Here is a 20,872-nt window from a genome sequence, read left to right as displayed (position 1 = left end):
AACCAACTTACCTGGGTTCCAACAGCTACCTAAGGCGTGATGGAACTGTATTTGAACCTGGCAGTTTCAGTCCAGGGCCAGAGCTCTCAACCAACCACTGGGCTGTTATTCTTAGGAACAGCCTACATGTCTTAACAGAAGAATGGCTGAGTTACGGTGCTCCTACCCAGTGGATATTATGTAGCTATTTAAAGTGATATTTTAAATAGTACTTACCATGACGATTCATTGAGTGTCTACTAGGTGCCAGGCGCTGTGCTAAAGCTTTCTATACATTTTCATATAAAATTTCATCTAATACTGAAAATTGTTTAATGATAGGAAAATGTTTATGAAATATTGTTAACCAAGAAAAGCAGATTATAAAGCTGAATATATAGTATAATTCCATTAAAAAAAATATAGTAAAAGCTGAAAGAAAATATATTGGGCATATTAACTTGGGTTATTTTTTGGCATTTTAGGTGATATTTATGATCATTTTACTTTTATATACTTAAGTTGAGTGTATGATACTATTGTAATCAGAAAAGATTGTAATTAAAATTTTAAGTGAAACAGGTAATTTTTATTTATTTTTCTTTATTCTGCAGACACTTATTGAACAAATAGAACAACGATCTGAAAAAATACCTGAGTGAGTATGCAGAAGTCTATCAATTTTCACCTTCCTCTTGAAGTTCTTTGTCCAAATCTAGTTTTGTCCCTGATATTTTCTGAGCAGTTCCCTTGCATACTATGCAGGCCTTTTCTTGTAGCACACATTTATTTATTTTTGTGCTATTTTTTTTTTTAATTTTTATTGTGTTTTAAGTGAAAGTTTACAAATCAAGTCAGTCTCTCATAGAAAAATTTATATACACTTTGCTGTATGCTCCTCGTTGCTCTCTCCCTAATGAGACAGCACACTCCTTCTCTCCATCCTCTATGTCCATGTCCATTCAGCCAGTTTCTGTCCCCCTCTGTCTTCTCATCTCCCCTCCAGACAGGAGCTGCCCACATAGTCTCATGTGTCTACTTGATCCAAGAAGCTCCCTCCTCACCAGTATCATTTTCTGTCCTACAGTCCAGTCCAGTCCAGTCCCTGTCTGAACAGTTGGCTTTGGGAATGGTTCCTGTCTGGGGCGAACAGAAGGTCTGGGGACCATGACCTCTGGGGTCCTTCTAGTCTCAGTTAGACTATTAAGTCAGTTCTTTTTACTAGAATTTGGGCTCTGCATCCCACTGCTGTCCTGCTCCCTCATGAGTTCTCCGTTGTGTTCCCTGTCAGGGCAGTTATCGGTTGTAGCCAGGCACCATCTAGTTCTTCTGGTCTTGGGCTGATGTAGTCTCTGGTTTTTGTGACCCTTTCTGTCTCTTGGGCTCATAATTACCTTGTGTCTTTGGTGTTCTTCATTCTCCTTTGCTCCAGGTAGGTTGAAACCAATTGATGCATCTTAGCTGGCCGCTTGTTAGCATTTAAGACCCTAGACACCACTGTCCAAAGTGGGATGCAGAATGTTTTCTTAATAGATTTTATTATGCCAGTTGACCTAGATGTCCCCTGAAACCATTGTCTCCAAACCCCCGCCCTGCTACTCTGGCCTTTGAAGCATTTGGTTTATTCAGGAAACATCTTTGCTTTTGGTTTAGTCGGTTGTACAGACCTCTCCTGTATTTGTGTTGTCCTTCCCTTCACCTAAAATAGTTCTTGTCTACTATCTAATTAGTAAATACCCCTCTCTCTCCGACCCTCTCTACTCTTGTAACCATCAAAGAATATTTTCTTCTCTGTTTAAACTATTTTTCCAGTTATTATAATAGTGGTCTTGTACAATATTTGTCCTTTTGCAACTGACTAATTTCACTCAGCATAATGCCTTCCAGGTTCCTCCATGTTATGAAATGTTTCATGGATTCATCATTGTTCTTTATCAATGCGTAGTATTCCATTGTGTGAATATACTGTAATTTATTTATCCATTCATCCATCGATGGGCACCTTGGTTGCTTCCATCTTTTTGCTATTGTAAACAGTGCTGCAGTGAACATGGATGTGCATATACCTGTTCATGTAAAGGCTCTTATTTCCCTAGGATATATTCCTAGGAGTGGGATTGCTGGATCGTGTGGTAGTTCTATTTCTAGCTTTTTAAAGAAGCACCAAATTGATTTCCAAAGTGGCTGTGCCATTTTACGTTCCCACCAGCAGTGTGTAAGTGTTCCAGTCTCTCTACAACCTCTCCATTTATTATTTTGTAGCACACATTTATTTTGAGGAGCAAAGTCATAGACCTGACTTAGTGAGTTTGCATGGTGACTTTTTCACAGAGCAGGATTTCTTTCTCTTTTGGGTTAATGTAAAGTCCCTGCTCTTAGAAGATGAATCCTTCTGTAAAAGATAAAGCTTCATTATGGTTTTTTCTTTCTATGTTTAAATATTTCTAGTATTTAATGTGGGCAAATGAGAGGTGATCATATAACTTTAGAGATTTGGCAACCTATTCTGGGATTTTAGGATCAGATTTTATTTGTATCTCTGAAATCAGAAGTTTATACTCCAATCTCATTTGCTTCCCATCAGATACCAACAACTCCTAAATGATATCCACCAGTGTTACCTTGATCAGCGGGAACTCCTTTTGGGCCCTAGTATTACTTGTACTGTAACAGAGCTAACCAGCCAGAATAACAGAGATCATTGTGCCTTGGTAAGTTTCTGCTTGTTTTGGTTTAATGTTAAACCTTCTTTTGAGCAGTTTTGATACCCTAGAAGTTATACCTGGGTAAATAAGTTTCGAATCCTGTTTTAGCTTCCTAGGGCTGTTACAAGAAATTACTAAAAATTGGGTGGCTTAAAACAACAGAAACTTACTGTCTCACAGTTTTAGAGGCTAGAAGTCCAAACTCAGGGTGTTGGCAGGGCCATGCTCTCTCTGAAGGCTCTAGTGGGAGATCTGGCCTGGCCTCTTCCAGCTTCTGGTATCCATGGCTTGTGGCAGCATCACCTCAGTCTGTGTCTTGGTCATCATGTGGGGGGAGTTCTTCCCTATGTGTTTATTCTCATGTTATAAGGACACCCTAGTGACCTCAGCTTAACTAATTACATCTGCAACAACCCTATTTCCAAATGAGGTCACATTCCTAGGTATGGGGATTAGAACTTCATCCTGTCTTTCTGAGGGACACAGTTTAACCCATAACAGGTCCCATATCAATAAACTTAAAGAATTTTTCTTTCAGTTATGACAAATCTAGTTTCCTTACTCAACTTGGCAAAGTACCCTCATCCTGACATTTTTTGAGCTATGAAGATTCACAAATCGGTATTGTTCATTGAAAGACAAGTTTTCAGAGTTTGGATGTTTATATTGACAGCTTAATTTTAGCTTAGGTTTTGTTGCAAAAGTGCTGTTTCATTTTGTGTGATTTTACTTCACAGAAAAATGCATAAAGCCTCTTTTTTTAAATACTCCCTTTTCAACTAGAAAAGTAATTTATGTTTTCGTTGTCAAAAGCTTAGAAAATAATGTATAAAGAAGAAAATAGAAATCACCTGTATACCCTTTATGCCGTAAAGCATTGAAAATCAGCTATTACTTGTTCTTCAGTATGTTGTTTTAAGAATACCTATGCTTAATCTCTTTGCAAATACAGTGTAGGCTTTCTTTCATGAACACTGGACATTCTGTGTCTTTGACAGTCCGTGGTGTTTGTTTACTGCAGGTTCGCAGTGGCTGTGCCTTTATGGTCCATGTTTGCCAGGATGAACACCAACTTTACAATGAATTTTTCACAAAACCAACATCAAAACTAGAGTAGGTGGTACATGGACTCTAACTCTTTGTTATTAAGGTTTGATTTGTTAATAACCATAATGGATTATTATAGGAGTCTTATCAACTGCAGTGTTTTAACTTCTTTGTGTGTGTGTGTGTGTGTATACAAAATATTGTTGGATAGGACAGTGGTTATTTTCTTAAATGTATAATTTAAAGGCCCAGTATGCCTTCATATTGCTTGTAATATGATCATGGACACTGTGTGATGTGATGGTAAGAACCCAGTACAGGGAACTGAGTCTTGGGAATCTAGATCCCCTTATCTCCACTAAGGACAATAATTCCTTCCAGTTAACAAAGTCTATGATTCTGACTAATGAAAGGCACTTCAAAATATAGACACAGTTTAACATCCTTTTCTTTTTTCTCTCAAAGTGTCTTTCAGATCCACTGGCACCCCTTTTGAGTTCTTCATATTGGCTGTTTTACTGACTTCTCTAATAGGGAAGAAATCAGTGTATTTAATGGTTTATTGGGATGGTCACTTTCAGTGAAATGCTTTATATAGAAGAGTGCCATTGACAATATGAAGAATGTAGACAACTTAATCTTTTCCTTTTAAACGTTTAAAATTTCTCAAAATACTTGGGGTATCTTTCAAGTACTTTGAGTTTTGGCTGTCTAAAGCTATAAGTATTTATGAATTTTGAACCTGTCTTTTCTAGGGAAAGTGATCTCACCTGATTAACACTGAAATAGAATATAAGAGAATAGTTAAATCTACTGAGTATTTTTATTGCTTCAGAAAGAAAATATACAAAGTTATTGCCGAAATAAATTAAAATTATTAAAGGTGACTTATCTTTTGGTTGGGGGCAGCTGATTAGAATTGACTGCTAAGGATTGCTTATTGATGCTGAGCTTTAAAAGAAAAAACAGTTTGCAGAATTACTTTCAGCCTTTTAGTTTTCATTCAGTAATGTTCTCAGAAATTATTTTCCAAGAGATATTTATTATTTCTATTGGCTAGAAGAAATCGATAAGCTCACTTATACTATTAGAGAATCCTGAAAAGATTACTTTTCTTAATCATGTTTTTTTCTTTCATTTTAGTGAGCTTCTGGAGAAACTGTGTGTATCATTGTATGATGTCTTCAGGCCACTCATCATTCATGTTATTCACTTAGAGACTCTATCAGAACTTTGTGGGATCCTTAAAAATGAGGTGCTTGAGGATCATGTACAGAACAATGGTAAATGATAAACAGAAATGGTATCTTAAAGGTCTTTTTAATTATATCCATGGCCAAATGAACTAGAAAAAGATTAGATTCTCCCTCCTAAAAAATAATTCATATTTTTGAAGCCTGGGTTGAATGCCCTGCCCCTTTTTAAATCAAGGTGCACTTTATTCTGTGACTGAAGGCACAAATTAAGTGGGAAGAGGCTTTTAAAATCTGGGCAAAATTAGTAATAAAATTATAGTCACTTCTCTTTCTGGCATTTGAATGTCCAAAGACCATCTGTTTTGGGTTAGGCAAAAACCCTGGTGGCGAAGTGGTTAAGTACTATAGCTGCTAACCAAGAGGTCGGCAGTTCAAATCCACCAGGTGCTCCTTGGAAACCCTATGGGGCAGTTCTACTCTGTCCTATAGGATTGCTATGAGTTGGAATCGACTCGACGGCAGTGGGTTTGGTTTTGGTGGATTTATTACCAGAATAAGTAGCCCTGGTGGGGCAACAGTTAAGGGCTTGGCTGCTAACCGAAAGGTTGGCATTTTGAAGTCACCCAGCGGGTCTATGGGAGAAAGACTTGGTGATCTGCTTCCCTAAAGATCAAAGCCAAGAAAACCCGATGGGGCAGTTCTGCCCTGTCACACAGGGTCACTATGAGTCAGAGTGGACTTGATGACACCCAACATTACCAGAATACATAAAGTAATTAACTATAATGTCTACTCTTGATTAAAAAGTAGGAATTATTTTGACATACATATACAGTAGCGGTTTATCTTTTTCTAAATTACAAAGAAAAAGAAAAGTAATTATCTGGAACAGCTCTGCTTTTTCCTTCTAATGATACTTTTAAGCAGTACTCTGTAGGTAATCATTTTACTGGTAGAAATGATTGTCTTTCCTTAGGTTATGCTATGGGCTTATTAACTTTTCCAAAGTTTCTTACTCCGCTGCATTCAGTTAGTTCTAAGATGTACATTTTCCCATATTTTAATAATTCTGAATTTAAGATAATTTTTTTTAATTAATGTGAATGGTTTTATGTGATTGTGTAGTATCTCCAATCCCCTAAATTTTGGAAAGCTCTTACTGAATTACTGATGTGTTTTAACATTGAAGGCATCTTAAAACCAACCAAAACCAAACCCAGTGCCGTTGAGTTGATTCTGACTCATAGCGACCCTATTAGAGATGAAGAAATACTGTATAAACTCAAATCCAATGTTATTTTTACTTATCTTTCTTTGTGAAAATATTAACACATCATTAACATCTGTGGGACTCAATTATTTGTAAAATGGGGATAATAACCCAGTTAATAACCTGCCTTAGCTGTCTCTCAGGGTTGGTTTGAAGCTAGCTACATGGGCTCATACAAATCACTTTTAAAAAGCACAAATCTCTCTTAAAATTCAGATTTTAATATTCATATTAATAATAAAAGTATTTTCTGAGGCCCAGCAAGGAGGTGAATGGGAAAAATTTTTTCTCAATTTTAAAATTGAGGAAATTGAAAGACATTTGCTAAATTACTTTTTCCAAGGCCGTTTGAGTCCTACTGAAATAGAACCAAAGTCTCTGCAGCAAAAGTGGTTCATGTTATTTCTGAACGATTCAGTAACGTTTTTACTTGTTTAATAGAAAGTAATTTTCTGAATCTAAAGGATGACTGTACTTTATTGTTATCAGCTGAACAGCTGGGGGCATTTGCAGCTGGTGTGAAGCAGATGTTGGAAGATGTACAAGAGCGGCTCGTCTACCGAACTCACATCTATATTCATACTGACATCACTGGCTACAAGCCAGCTCCTGGCGATCTGGCGTATCCTGACAAGCTAGTCATGATGGAGGCAAGCAAGCTTCCCTACTCAGTCCCCCCTTCCCCATGTCTTTTTAATGGTTTAATTATCACTCACAAAGTAGAGGAAACCCTTGTGGTGTAGTGGCTAAGAGCTACAGCTGCCAACCAAAAGGTCGGCAGCTTGAATCCACCAGAGGCTCCTTGGAAACCGTATGGGGTTTGAATGTAGAATGTAGAATCAAGATAAACTTGCCATAAAATCATAGGAAATAAAATTCAGAAAATCTCAACCTATTTCACAGAATAAATTGAACAGCAATACTTTGTTAGGTTGTTTTTCTTTCAAGTTTTATAAACATTTTATCAGTTGTCCTCTCTTTTTCAGGAACTGTGCCTTCTGAATTTTAAATTGAATTAGTCCTCCCTTTGATTTCACACTGTTTTTTTTCATAATCGGCACAGAGAAGGGTTCATGACGTGGGAGCCACCGTATTTGACTGTGATGTAGTGACTGTGCGTCGTGCTCTCTCATAAAAACCCTCCTCAAAATTATACAATATGGCTGTCTAACTTATGGTTTGGAGACCTGGCTTTATCTCACTGATCTTTTGATTACATCTGTATCTTTGTTTCTGAGTGCTGGCCAGACTTCAAATAATAGCTGTGATATTAGTGCTAAACAGAATTTGAACCTAGAACTTTTTTAATGGAAAATTTAAAATATAAGCCAAGGTAGAGAGAATATAATATGATGAACTTTTGTGTACCATCACCCTAGCTTCATCAGTAATCAATGCATGACCACTCTTGCTTCATGTACAGCTTTCTTTGCTGCTTCCCCAGTAAATTATACATCAGTAAATACTGTAGTATGTAAATCTAAAAGCTAAGGGCTTTTATTTTTAACACAACCATAATGCAGTTGTCACACTTAAAAACATTAATTATAGTTCCTTAATATCATCAAATAGCCAGTTGAATCTAGAATTTTTTTCAGACTCAATTGTTAATATTTTGCCACATTTATTTATTTATGTGTATGTGTGCATGTATTTTGTTTGCTGAACCATTTGGAAGTATGTTGCAGACATCATGATATTTCACTCCTAAGTACTTCAGTTCTTATTCTAAGAATAAGGTCATTCTGCACATAACCACAATACCGTTTGTACATCTGAGAAAATTCACAGTTATTCAGTAATACTGTTTATATATGGATGGTGCAGACGGTTAAGTGCTTGGCTGCTAATTGAAAGGCTGGAAGTTTGAGTTCATTCAGAGGTGCCTTGGAAGGAAGACCTGGTGATGTACTTCTGAAAATCAGCCATTGAAAACCCTGTGGAGGACAGTTCCACTCTGACACACGTAGGGTTGCCATGAGTTGGGATCAACTTGACTACAGCTAGTTGTTTTTTTTCTTAAATATATAGTTCATATTTATATTTCCGCAGCTGTTCTCCCAGTGTCTTTTATGACTAGATCAAAAACAAAAACAAAAAAAGGATCCAGTCAAGATTCCTGTGTTGCATTTGGTTTTTAATGTCTCTTCAGTCTCTAAATCAGTCCAGACTCCTTCTCCCCCCTCATCCACCTTTTTTCCACATTCTGGATTTGTCTGATTATTTCCTTTGATTAGATTCAGGTTAAATCCTCCCACCCCCTCCCACCCCCCCAAGAATACTATATAGCTGATATTGTATGCTTTGTACTTTATCACATCAGAGGCACATAATGTCGGATTGTTCCAGTGTTGGTGACCGCCAGCTCTCCCCATCATAAAGGTACATTTCTCTTTTTGTGATTAGTAAGCAGATGATACTGTGAGACTAGCTGAGCTCTCCAACAACTTTTCATCCAATGGCTTTAGCATCTATTGATGATTTTTGCCTGAACTAGTTATTACATTAAAAAAACCCACTGCTGTCGAGTTGGAGGTTATAAATGGTGATCTTCCCATCGGTCATTTTTTCTACCTTTATTGGCTGGCATTCTGTTGTAAAGGCTTTCCTTTCTCCTTTACTTCCTTTCTCTTCACACTACCTTCTCCCCACCTCTGTGTCACTGTAGACTAATGGATTTTTTAAAAAAACATTCAGCATAATTTATTGCCTTAATTATTCTTTTTGTTGCTCAAATTTGGCCAGTGGGCACCTCTTCAGGCTGACTCCTCTGTTCCTTAGACGTGTCCCCATTGTCTTTGAGTACTGTCTTGCCTTCTTGCACAAGATGTCCCAGGCCCTCATCTTAAACACTTGTTTTCCCAGACCTAGAATCAGCTATCTCAAGAAGACTTGCCCCCTTAAAAAAAAAAAAATTTTAGGGGAGTAAAAAAAACAAAAAACCAAACCCAGTGCCGTCGAGTCGATTCCGACTCATAGCCTACAGGACAGAGTAGAACTGCCCCCATAAAGTTTCCAAGGAACACCTGGCGGATTCAAACTGCCAGCCCTTTGGTTAGGAGCCGTAGCACTTAACCAGTACACCACCAGGGTTTCCCTTAGGGGAGTAGGAGGGTGTTAATTAGAAGTGAATATCTGAGTGTTAAGTGTGCTCATTGCTAGGGGTTTCATTATTTTTAAAGGCCTTTTAAAAGCCAGAGTTAGAATATATGGTGAAATCTGTGAGAGCCAGAACTCGAAGAGACTGCCTTGATTTTCCAGGTCTTGAAAATGTTCTGCTTTTGACAGGTTGTTATCAGAGAATAGCCTCGGTTCTTGTCTTCGGTGTAAGGAAGAATTCAAACACAGAGACAAAGAGTGCCGCGCAAGCAAGGGTTTCATTAGTTAGCAGAGGGTTAATAGCAAAAGTACACTTGACCAGAGAGCGTCAAGCAGGCTGCTCAGAGGGAGAGTCTGAGAGCCCTGATAGTTGTTTTCTTAGGGTTTTATACCCTTTTTCTCTTCTCTTTCCCTGTTAACATTTAACAGTCAAGTCAGGGACCCCTGTAGATATTATTTCTTTGGCTTATGGTTTAATTACCAAGTTAGGGACCCCTATAGGGACCATTTCCTTGGCTTAACGTTTAACTACATAGGGACCATCTTATTGAGGAATGTCACTACCCCCCGTCTCTTCCTCCTCCCGAGTATAAGTTCTCCTCCTCCCCCTTATAGTCTTAACATTTTTCTGTTGCTCCTTTTAGTGGAAGATGTTTGAGTTTTCCTTCTCTGACAGGCTTCTGACTTACACAGCGTTCTGACTTTCGCAGATTTTACTATATGTGTGTTATATATATGTTGTTAGCTGTTGAGTATATATATATATATATATAAATGCGTGTATGTATGCGTGTGCGTATATATTGAATTCCATAGGGTTTTTCTTCATTTTCTCCCGTTCCATATTTTTATCTGTTCCCTGACATAAGAAACCTTGGTTCTCAACACCTTTCGGAATTGTGACACCAATACCAAACCAAGAGCAAACCTACCAGTTTCAAGATTTTTGTGCTTCTTTTTGCTCTTAGAATATATCCTGCGAAGACATACAGTTGGATTACTCTCAAACTTAAACCCTTGATTCTAAAAATAGATCTGCAGATTTCAAAGTAAGGGCTGGCTGTCTTTAGACTGGGGATTTTGCCCATGTGAGGTTGTTATTTGCATATAGAGTAAGACAGATCTGGATTCCAACCCTGCCTCTGTCATTTAGTAGCAGTTACTTGGCTTCTATGAGTCTGCTTAATCATTGTAAAACAGGCATAACAGTACTGACTGAAGGGTTATGAGAGCAGAGATAATGACCGGAAAGCCCCTAAGCTGGTAGGCATACGGTAGACAGTGGCCGTTGTCATTGTTTGACCTTTGCAGTATTTTAAAAGCGTGATGTTTGACTGTTTTTAAAACCACCAGTCGCTGTTGAGTTGGTTCTGACTCATGGCAGCCCCATTCATTTCATATGTTATGAGTAGAATATCCAACCCATTGGGATTTTTTTTTTTTTCCTTTAAATAAGAAATTTGGGTTGTCAGTAAAGGTAAGTTTTTATGTGTCTGTTTTTCATCATTCTGTATTAAAATTTAATGTAAAGAGAGTTGTCCTTTAAAGTTTCTTGATTAAGACAAAATTACTTGACCTAGTTTGTTGGGAAAAAATACTTAAAATAAAAATGCACTTTTAAAAGTAGTAGGGTAAAAATTGTCAGTAGCCTGGTAATTTGTTTTGAAAAATTTCAAAATTTGGTGCTGGTAAACTTGAAAATGCCCCCGATATAATTTTGTTTCTATTAACACGTTTCTAATATATTTTTAAAAATGTAATCTAATTCTTGCCAGGCGTGTAAACTATTCTTGCTGATTATCATTGTTTACAGTAGGAGTAGTGATAGACTCACTCTCGGCCTATTAAACATAGGTACAAGTCCGTTTATTCCTAAGTGTGTCAGCGCACCATTTGTCACCAAGGGGCAGCCTCTATTGTTAGGGTGTGACTCAGATGTTACTCTTTTTCTGTTTAGACCGCTTCTACTGAATTTCACACAGCTTGATTTCCTTTTTTAAATAGGTTTTTAGAACAATCTTAGATTTACAGGGAAATTGAGAAGGTTGTACAGAGAGTTCCCATATATCGCACAGTGTTTCTTCTATTAACATCTTACATTAGTGTGGTGTATTTGCTGCAATTAGTGAGTCAGTATTGGTACATTATTATTACGTAAAGTTCGTAGTCTATTTTGATTTCCTTGGTTTGTACCTTGTATCTTTTCTGTTCCTGTGTGTAATCCATGATAACCCTGTTATATTTAGTTTTCATGTCTCCTTAGACTCCTCTTGGCTGTGACAGTTTCTCAGACTTCGTGTTTGATGACTTTAACAGTTTTGAGGAAGCCTGGTTAAGTATTTTATAGGATGTCCCTCTGTTGGGATTTGATGTTTTCCTCATGATTAGGCTAGGGTTCTGGGTTCTGGGAAGGAAGAGCGCAGAGGTGAAGTGCCCCTTTCATCATCATATCAAGGGTACATAGTATCAGCATGGTTTGTCATGATTCACTTTGACCTTGATCTCACCTGACAAAGGTTTCTCCACTGTGAAGTTCTCCTTTTTTCCCCCATTTTCATACTCACTCTTTGGAAGGAAGTCACAATATGCAGCCCCCACTTAAGGAGTGGGATATACGGTCCCCCTCCTTGAGGGTGGAGTATCTACATAAATTATTTGGAATATTTCTGCAAGAGAGATTTATCTTTTCTCCCCAATTTATTTATTCAGTCATTTTTTTACGATAGCATGGACTTATGGATATCTGTTATATAGTTTGGGTTATAATCCAATACTACTGTATTTGTTTTGTTGCTCAAATTGTTCTGGCTTTGGCCATTGGGGGCTCTTTCATTTGGCTTCTGTGTCCCTGTGACATACCCCACAATTGTAGATGTTTGTTTTATTTTAAAGCACTTTCTTTTTCCTGGTACTACAGGATGTTCATCTTGTATATTTCCTGTCCCAGTCCTACAATCATCCATTTCCCCCAGGGAGCCCAGGTTCCTTTTATGGTAGAATGGTATTAGAAACCAAGATCTTGGTGCTAGGTGTGCTGCCAAGATGTACTTGCTTTGAAGCCTTCTCACCTGACAAAACAAGAAATGTAGGTGTATATACTAACCCATACCTGTTGTTTCACATCCTTGCCAGCATTTTAACTTATTTTAGTGCCTAGATTGATAAGTGTGTAGCAATAGGTGTGTTTGTTTTAAAGCTAACAGCCTCAAAATATGCCAGCCTATTTAGTCTAATGCCCTTACCTATTGGTTAAGAATCTTTTCCTAAGCTTTCTTCCCTTCCCCCAACTTGTATTGCTTAAAATTGTATTTTAGGTGGTTTTATTAGGGGTCCTTGTGTGGTGCTTGGCTGCTAACTGAAAGTTTGGTGGTTTGAATCCACCCAGTAGCACTGGGGGGAAAAGACCTGGCAACTTGCTTCTGTAAAGATTAAACCAAAAATCAAACCAAACCTGTTCTTTTCGAGTTGACTCCGACTCATAGTGACCCTATAGGACAGATCATAACTGTCCCATATGGTTACCCAGGTTGTAATCTTTACGGAAACAGACTTTCTTCTACACAGTGGCTGGAGGGTTTAAAACGCTGATTTTTCAGTTAGCAGCTGAGCACTGAAGCACTACACCACCAGGGCTCCATGTTCTGTAAAGATTACAGCCATTGAAAATGCTATGGAGCGCAGTTCTACTCTGACACATGTGGGCTCTCCATGAATCAAAGTCAGCTCACTGGCAATGGATTTTTTAAAATTAACTTTATACTTTTTAGTTTTTTATAATACATAAAAATAACCTTGCAGGGATCAGATGCTGTGGTAGGTAGCCCATGTAGTATTAGGCAGTTTGTGTTTTGTCCAGCCTTTATTATTTTGCATGCTCATACTAAGGAATTATTTTTTTGTGTCTGGGTTTCGTAATAACTGTAGCGAGCAGATGGTTGATGCCACCTTGACTCTGAAGTGATAGCAGCGGGGTCTGTTTCTCAGCCTGATGTAGAGAATTGTGCTTTCTTCCTCCTCCCCCCTGCTGGCTTGTCATTATGAATATCAGTTTTTATAATATAGATGGAATGCCTGATTTAATAGTTTTCTGGTAGAATCTCAGGTGATAAAGTTTACTATGTACCCCCTCCCCTCAGCATAATTTAGTGATATATTTGGTATATTTATTTAGTCATTACATGGCCAATTTCCTGGTGCTTCCTTGTGTAGACTTCTTGGTTTAAGGCTATTGCTTCCAGTAAACCTACTTGCTTTGTCTTTCTTTGGTGAGGGGTTGGGTATAAGGACAATATGGCCGTGACATCTGTGTGCCAGTTAGGGATTGGCTGTACTTTTGGTTTCTGCATGCAGAATGAGAGGGCCAGCCTGGGTGATATGGAGTCTGTCTCCCAGTCAGTTCTCTGGTTGTTCTTTTCAGCCATAGCTAGATATTGGTGAGGTCCTCATTTGTGTGCATTCCTGCCTTTATAAAAAAAAAAAAAAAAAAATTTTTTTTTTTTTTATAGCCAGTGTAAATTAGTGGGGTCTTCATTACTAACTTTGTAGTTAGTTACCTGCGTATATTGGATGATATTCTTTAGGCAGTGAAGAACACATTAAATAGTTAATTGCAGTTTTGATGACTGTAAGTTAATTTTTTGAAAATCTGTTTCAAAAATATCATACTATAGGTCTTCTCATTTAAAGAGAAAGCCTGTTATTAGATTGACCAGGTACTTGAATAAAAGCATTTCTGACATTCAGAATGTGTCCAGTCTTACATTTTAATACTTGGTTTGAGAACTTGAAGTTGGAAAGTCTGCTTCTTATGTGAGTCTTTTTTATTTGACCTCTCAGCAGATACCTTGTATTAGTTTTGAAATTAGGTGACAAGGCTGTGTGTGTGTGTGCTTACAAGAAGAAACACTGCACCCCATACTAATTTAACTTTTCATTTCCATGTGTTTTGGTTTTGGCATAGTTCTCTTAATTAGTTCATTTCATTTATTAATTAGTACTTTCTTTACTTTGTAGAAAGAACATGATCATATTGCCAAACACTGCTGAAAACTCCACTTTAATGTTTCTTCTGATTTTTGTTTCTACCAGGAAATTGCACAGAGTTTAAAAGAGGAACAGAAAAAGGCACCTTCAGAAACTTCGTTCTCAGACGTTCAGTTAGAAGAAGCAGAGTCTAATAGTCTGACAGAGTCTGGTATGTTATGATGCCTTATCTTTCGACATTTATTCATTCATTTAAGAAACCTTTATTGGGGACTTGTTGGGTCGCAGGCATAAAAAACAGCTTGTGATTTTGAGGAGCCCGCAGTCAGGTGGTGAGGGGAACAAAGAAGAGAGTCTGATGATTTTATGCTTCCAGGGTATGTTGGAAATGAGAGAATGAGAAGCTTCTGAAAAAAAAAGGCTTTAAATGGTGTAATGTTAATGTATTAGAACTAGGTGTCAGGGCAAATTGGTGGTAGGACTGTTGTATGAAGAGATTGACAAGGCACAGGTGTAATTCAGAGGTGACATGCTGAAGGTATGCCCAGGGCACTCTTGGACCATGGAAGAAGGGCATCAAAATTATGAAGGGAGATGAAGTTTGAGTGCAGAGAGGTGGGTTCAATGAGCGGTGTGGTATCTGGAAGCTGCAGCCATTATACAGGTGAGTATGAGAAAGCCAGGTGAAGTAGGATTGTTTAAGATAGATAGAACACCATATAGGAAGGTATGGAGGAATGGAAGAACATGTAAAGGAATTGAATGACTGAGACTGGGGTAAAATATTACTGACAGAAATGTATGGGATAGCTTGGACAAGGGTGCAGGTTATGCAAGGAGCAAAATTGTCCAAGAATCACTCTGTGGGGGGGGGGGAGCCCATGAGTTACCTAGGCAACAAGCTAGATAGAGCAACCCGGCCCCGCCTCTCAGCTGTAAGGGCAATGCTAGAGCTCATAGTAACATTCCATGGGCTTTAAAGGATCCCCAAGAGCTCCAGGCTGGTATTCTGAGTGAATTCTGTAAACAGTTGGTACCTCAAATCCAGCTGCCAAGATTTCCCTATGTGACAAAGCCATTTTATCACTTGCCTATAGAAAGGGAGACCCACAAGGGGCTGAAATTTCCTCCTCTGAAATAGATCCCATGCTGTATCCAGCAGCCCTTGTCTCTAGTGCACCTCTTCAGGAGTTCACGAGAGACTAGAGTACATCTCTTTCTTGCTGAACCTGGCCTTGGGTGTTTTCCTCTTCCCAGTAAAGTCTATTCTTTTACCCATGGCTGGCATTACAGTAAGGTATTGCTGACAGAACCGTTGGGACTGGATCAGAGTTGTTGTGTTCTTCCATTTGAAAAATAAAGGTGGCTTGAACCATGATGTTGACATGGGGCTGGAGGAAAGTCTATAGATGAGGGATGGTGTTAGGAATTGGAATCAGTAGAATTTGATGACCCACTGGATTTGGAGGCTAAGGGAGCATTGATCAAGGCCCAGATGGAACAACGGAGAAAAGCTGCTCTGTGGCTAGAGCTACCATGTGTGTCAGAGTGCAGCTGTGCTCATAGGGTTTTCAGTGGTTGATTTTTTGGAAGTAGATTGCCAGGACTTTCTTCTGCAGTGCCTCAGCACCACTGAACGTGAAATGTGATGGGAAAGGGTAAAAGACACACTAGATTTCAAAGACTTAGTATAAAAAAAAAGGAAAGTATCTTATTAGTAATACTTTATATTGATTACATATTAAAATGATTTTTGGATATATTGGATTAATTAAATAAAACAATTATTTAAAATAATTCCACTTGTACAAAACACATTTTTTTCCCAGTGAACTTTATTATTGTTGAAAATATACAGCAGAACATAATACCAGTTCAATTTCTACGTGTACAATTCAGTCATGCAACCATTCTCGCCCTCCTTCTCAGAATTATTTCTCTCCCGTTAACATGAATTTACTGCCCCCTAAATCTTTTGAGTTGGTGTTGTCAGTTTGATCTGATATAGATAGATCTTCAAAAGAGCACAGTGTTCAAGGCATCTACTAAATAAGCCAACCTAAAAAGAAAAAAAAAAAGCTTTTTTTTTTTTATTGTTTGGTTTAAAGAAGACTTCAGGGGATAATTTTGGTTTAAGGAGAAACACATTTATTTGTTTTTTATTGTACGTTAGGTGAAAGTTACAGAGCAAATTAGTTTCCCATTTGATAGCTCGTACAAAAAATTTTTAGGACCTTGATTTCATTCCTCACTGTGTCAGCACTCTCCCCATTTCTGTCCTAGGTTCCCCATTTCCTTTGGTCCTGATTTTCTACCTCTTTCTGCTTTCTTATCTTTGCTTTTGGGCAGATACTGCTCTTTTGATCTATAATTAATTGTTCTGAGGAGTATGTTCCTCTAGGGTGTAATTGTTTATCTTATGGGCTTCCGTTGTTTGTCTGGATGGTAGTCTCCAAGAATGGCATCAGTTCCAAGTTAGAAGGGTGATTTGGGGCCATAATCTTGGGGTTCCTCCAATCTCTATCAGACCAGTAAGTCTGGTCTTTTTTGTGAATTTGACTTTTTGTTCTGCAGTTTTTCCCTGCTCTGTCTGGTACCTTCTGTTGTCATCCCAGTCAGAGTGGTCAGTAGTGGTAGCTGGGCACCATCTAGTTCTTCTGGTTGTGTAGACTGTGTGGTTCATGTGGTCCATTAGTCCTTTGGATTAAATGCTCCCTTGGGTCTTTGGTTTTCTTAATTCTTTTTTAGTCGGGGCGGTAAGAGACCAGTAGTTGTGTCTTAGATGGCCGCTTGCAAGCTTTTAAGACCCTAGATGTTACTCACCAAAGTAGGATGCAGAACATTGTCTTTATGAACTATATTGTGTCCATTGATGTAGATGAACCCTGAGTCTGTGGTCCTTTGTCTTTTACCCTAGGAGCTTTTTCCCGCAGGGTGTTTGATTATGTCTAAGAGGTTTCCCTGACTGTACCTGTTGTGTGCTCTGTGAGCTGCAGCTACAGTCATTTATGTAGAAATATCTACCACCAAACCTGTATCTGCAGGTGGGTGTATTCCTTTACACCCTCCCATACCTCTTGGTGTATCAATCTACCTGTTTTTCCATTGATTAATTATTTGTTGTTAATAGTGTTTTTGCAGGATTGTCTTAAGCTATAGTAGGTACCGTAGTTGCCCTTTATTCTTGTGTTCCTTTCGGTGTCTTCTCTTGCCTTGGTCATGTTGTGCTGACTTTCCAGATGTTATGTATTGTCTTTCTCTTCACACCACTGTTAACATCTGTGTTCTATCTAATTGGTAATTTTCCTTCTCTCTCCCTCCCATCCCTGGTAACCATCAAAGAATGTTTTTTTCTTTTTTTTCAAACACATTTTTTAACGCATCACATTTATTTTATGGCTCACAATGAATTTCTACTGGACAGCACTGTTCTAGAGCTGTCAAGGGGAGGACTGGTTTAGAGATAAAGATTGAGGAGTAGTCGGTGCTTGGGGCCTGTATTAGATCACCTCAGGACAGAAAGTAGTGTGATAGTAGCAGAATCTGAGGAGAAAACCTTAGCAAATGCAGACAACAAGGAGGAAATAGAGGTAGAGGCGTATGCTGAGCAGACTGAGAAAGGGCAGCTGGAGAGGTCAGAAGCAAACAAGGTGGCGTGATGTGGTTGAAGCCGAAGGAGGAATGGTTGGCAGTGTGGTTTGAGTAAACAGAGAAAAATGCAGAATCACGAGGATGTTATGGTTAGAGAGTTGGAGACTAAATTTTAATAACTCAGTTAAGAGGTGAAATAGTTTGGAGTAGTAAGAAAGCCTGGGGTCTGTCTATGGGGCCGGGGGTAAAAGGTTAGAAGTGAGCGTCTTTGGAGTTGAGAAGGTTAAGGATCTTTAAACACGGTGTCAAATGGATTGTCCATATGGTTATTGATGCTACTCAGAATGATGTTAGAATTTGGGGTGGAAAGCAAGACTCTGAGTCATGTGGCATGGGGAGCAAAAAAAGAGTCTGATTACTTTTTAAGGTCCCAAGGTATGCGGGAAGTGAAAGAATGAGAAGCTCCAAAAGAGAGGTCTTTGAATGGCTGGCTGTTCACGTGCTAGAACTAGGCGTCAGGGCAGCTTGGTGGAGGACTGTTCTGTGAAGAGACTGATTATCAGCACCTTCAAAAAGCACAGACTTTATTCTCTGTGTACAGCAAGTGAGGAGGAGAGGGGAGGCTCCCGGAGGGTGTTGGGGGAGACACCCAGGGGGTCCACGGAGAAGCCACGCTGCGGGATCTTGCTGCGCGCGCTCTTCAGGAAAGGCAGCCAGCATGCACTCGCCTTCTGCTGACGTGCTGTGTAAGTAAACTTCTCCCTGGTCAGCTGTTAAACGGGAACATGTAAACTTCTCCCTGGTCAGCTGTTAAACGGGAACATGCATAAATCAAGAGCCAAGCTGACTTCTGGCTGTAGAATACTGACACATTTGTTTCACTAAATTTTTTAGGGGGCAGTACTTTCTTAACTCTGTGTTTTGAAGGAGGGATCCTCAGGTAGCATAATCTTTAGCAAAACTCTGTAGATCCTTAATCTCCTAAATATTCAATGATATAATTTGTCTAGTTTTTATCTTTAAGAAACTTCATGTAAAATAGGTATCTTAGTTTGAAGTAAAGGTACATGGAAGAGCTTTTAAAAATTATACAAATATTGCATGATTTCATGAAAAAAAAAAAAAGCCTATAAAACTATGAAGTCAAAGCACTAATCCTGAGCATTCCTTCTCTGCTTTCTCTCATAAACCCACTTTACAACCTCCACGCCTTCTTCTAAGCGTAAGCTGATCTAGCTCTTAAAAAAATTGTTTTGCATATTGCTCTGTATCTTGCTTTTTTTTGCTAAAAATTTCAAATAGAAAAGTAGAAAGCATGATGACCACCCATGTCTACCACCTGAATTTAAGACGTTTACCACTATATGTATGTGTGTGGGTATATATATAAAATTTTACTTTGTTGTATTTTTTTTGCTAATCAGTCACACTTTATACCTGTCCAAAAAATAAGGACATTTCTTACATAACTATATCACACTAACAAAATCTTTGAAATTTCCTAATATCCTGTAATTCCCAGTTCATATTTAAATATCCTCTCTTGTCCCCAAAATGTATATTATGCCAACTGCACTTGCATGACTCATTTGAAACCTGGTCCCTTTGACCCCAAAGTGATTATGCTTGGCTTACAAAGGTTTGTGTCTGCTCAGCTGCCCCCTTCCCTAGTCCTCTTCACGCTTGCCTGAAGCTGTGGGGGGAGCCAACTTTGGTCATGTGGGAATTGGATGTACTAACTGGGCCTGTAAGTGATATGACCCAGAGCACGAGGGGAAGCTTGTCAGGCAAACCAGCTTTGATTAATCTTCCTGTTTGTTGTTGCTTTGTTTTCTCGTCATTCCCTCACCTCCACTGACTTCAGCTCACTTGCACCTGACCACATATAGACCTGCCTCCTTTTTAATGGCTGCGTGGTATTCCATTGGAGCCCTGGTGGTACAGAGGTTAAGAGCTTTGTTGCTAACCAAAAGGTTGTCAGTTCGAATCCACCAGCAGCTCCTTGGAAACCCTGTGGGTCAGTTCTGCTCTGTCTTGTAGGGTTGCTATGAGTCAGAAACAACTCAGTGGCAGTGGGTTTGGTTTTTTGGTATGGTACTCCATAATATGAGTATAGTCTTTGTTCATTTCACAAAGCTTTATTGATCACAGGTAGGGAAAGGCAATTTAAGTTGCACATGTATGTGAGGCTGGATTGCGTATAAGTCACAATTGTTCTCACTTATTTGTTAAATCTCGCTTGTCACTGATTTAGACGCTTAGGGTGCTCTTGGTTAAAGGTGGGGCTAGAAGAAATTGAGCCCTCCAGTTGTCGATAGCTAATGAGAGCAGTTCATCGATGCCGTGCAATTTTTTTAAAGACAAACATCCATGTGTATGAAAGGTATCTTCTCCGTTTGGGTTTTAGGTTCCACAGAATCCCTCAATGCTAGACCACTGGCTACAATTTCTCCGGCAGATCTTCACGGAATGTGGTACCCTACAGTTCGAAGAACTCTCGTCTGTCTCTCCAAATTATACAGATGCATAGATGTACGTGTGTAAATTCTTGTACCTTTACTTTAAATTGCTTGATCTTTCACTTGAAATCTTTTTTTTTTTTTAATTTTGCTTTAAGGTCTTTGTATAGTATTTTGTTTGGTATTCTTAGAATGGTGTGATTCTAGATAGGAAGGTAAGTTTAGGATCAATCTAATTTAGAAATTCTTAACCTGAGCAGTCTGTAGACTCTTAGAATCCACTGATGGGCTTTGGTTAGTCTGTGAACACTTTGAAATTGTGGGTAAAATTTTGTGTGTGTGTTTGTGTTTGTATGTTTTTGAGGAGGGCTGTAGCTTTCTTTGATTCTCGGAGGGGCCCACGACCACAGATAAGTGTGAAACTACTGATTAATTCATCTGCCTTAGTTAACAGATGAGGAAAAACAGCTGCAGAGTAGGCTGAGCAGTGAGTCCAATGTCACGTAGGTATCATGTACGTTTAGTATTAAATGCAGCTACTTT

At 38.7% G+C, this 20,872-nt stretch overlaps 1 protein-coding gene across 3 annotated transcripts in view; it reads left to right on the top strand.

Moving 5' to 3' along the window:
- COG3 (component of oligomeric golgi complex 3) overlaps positions 1-20,872 on the top strand; it is an 88,792-nt gene that overhangs the window by 27,226 nt on the left and 40,694 nt on the right. For all 3 annotated transcript variants that reach the window (XM_049852965.1, XM_049852963.1, XM_049852964.1), the window contains exons 9-15: positions 594-637; positions 2,564-2,690; positions 3,706-3,797; positions 4,875-5,014; positions 6,687-6,847; positions 14,385-14,490; positions 20,278-20,402. In XM_049852965.1, coding sequence (XP_049708922.1) covers positions 594-637; positions 2,564-2,690; positions 3,706-3,797; positions 4,875-5,014; positions 6,687-6,847; positions 14,385-14,490; positions 20,278-20,402 — 795 coding nt within the window. The remainder of the gene's footprint in view (positions 1-593; positions 638-2,563; positions 2,691-3,705; positions 3,798-4,874; positions 5,015-6,686; positions 6,848-14,384; positions 14,491-20,277; positions 20,403-20,872) is intronic.

Source organism: Elephas maximus, chromosome 14 (assembly GCF_024166365.1).
Source record: "Elephas maximus indicus isolate mEleMax1 chromosome 14, mEleMax1 primary haplotype, whole genome shotgun sequence".
Taxonomy (NCBI): Eukaryota; Metazoa; Chordata; class Mammalia; order Proboscidea; family Elephantidae; genus Elephas; species Elephas maximus.
The sequence above is the reverse complement of the archived record's forward strand: the minus strand, read 5'-3'. Positions and strand labels throughout refer to the sequence as shown.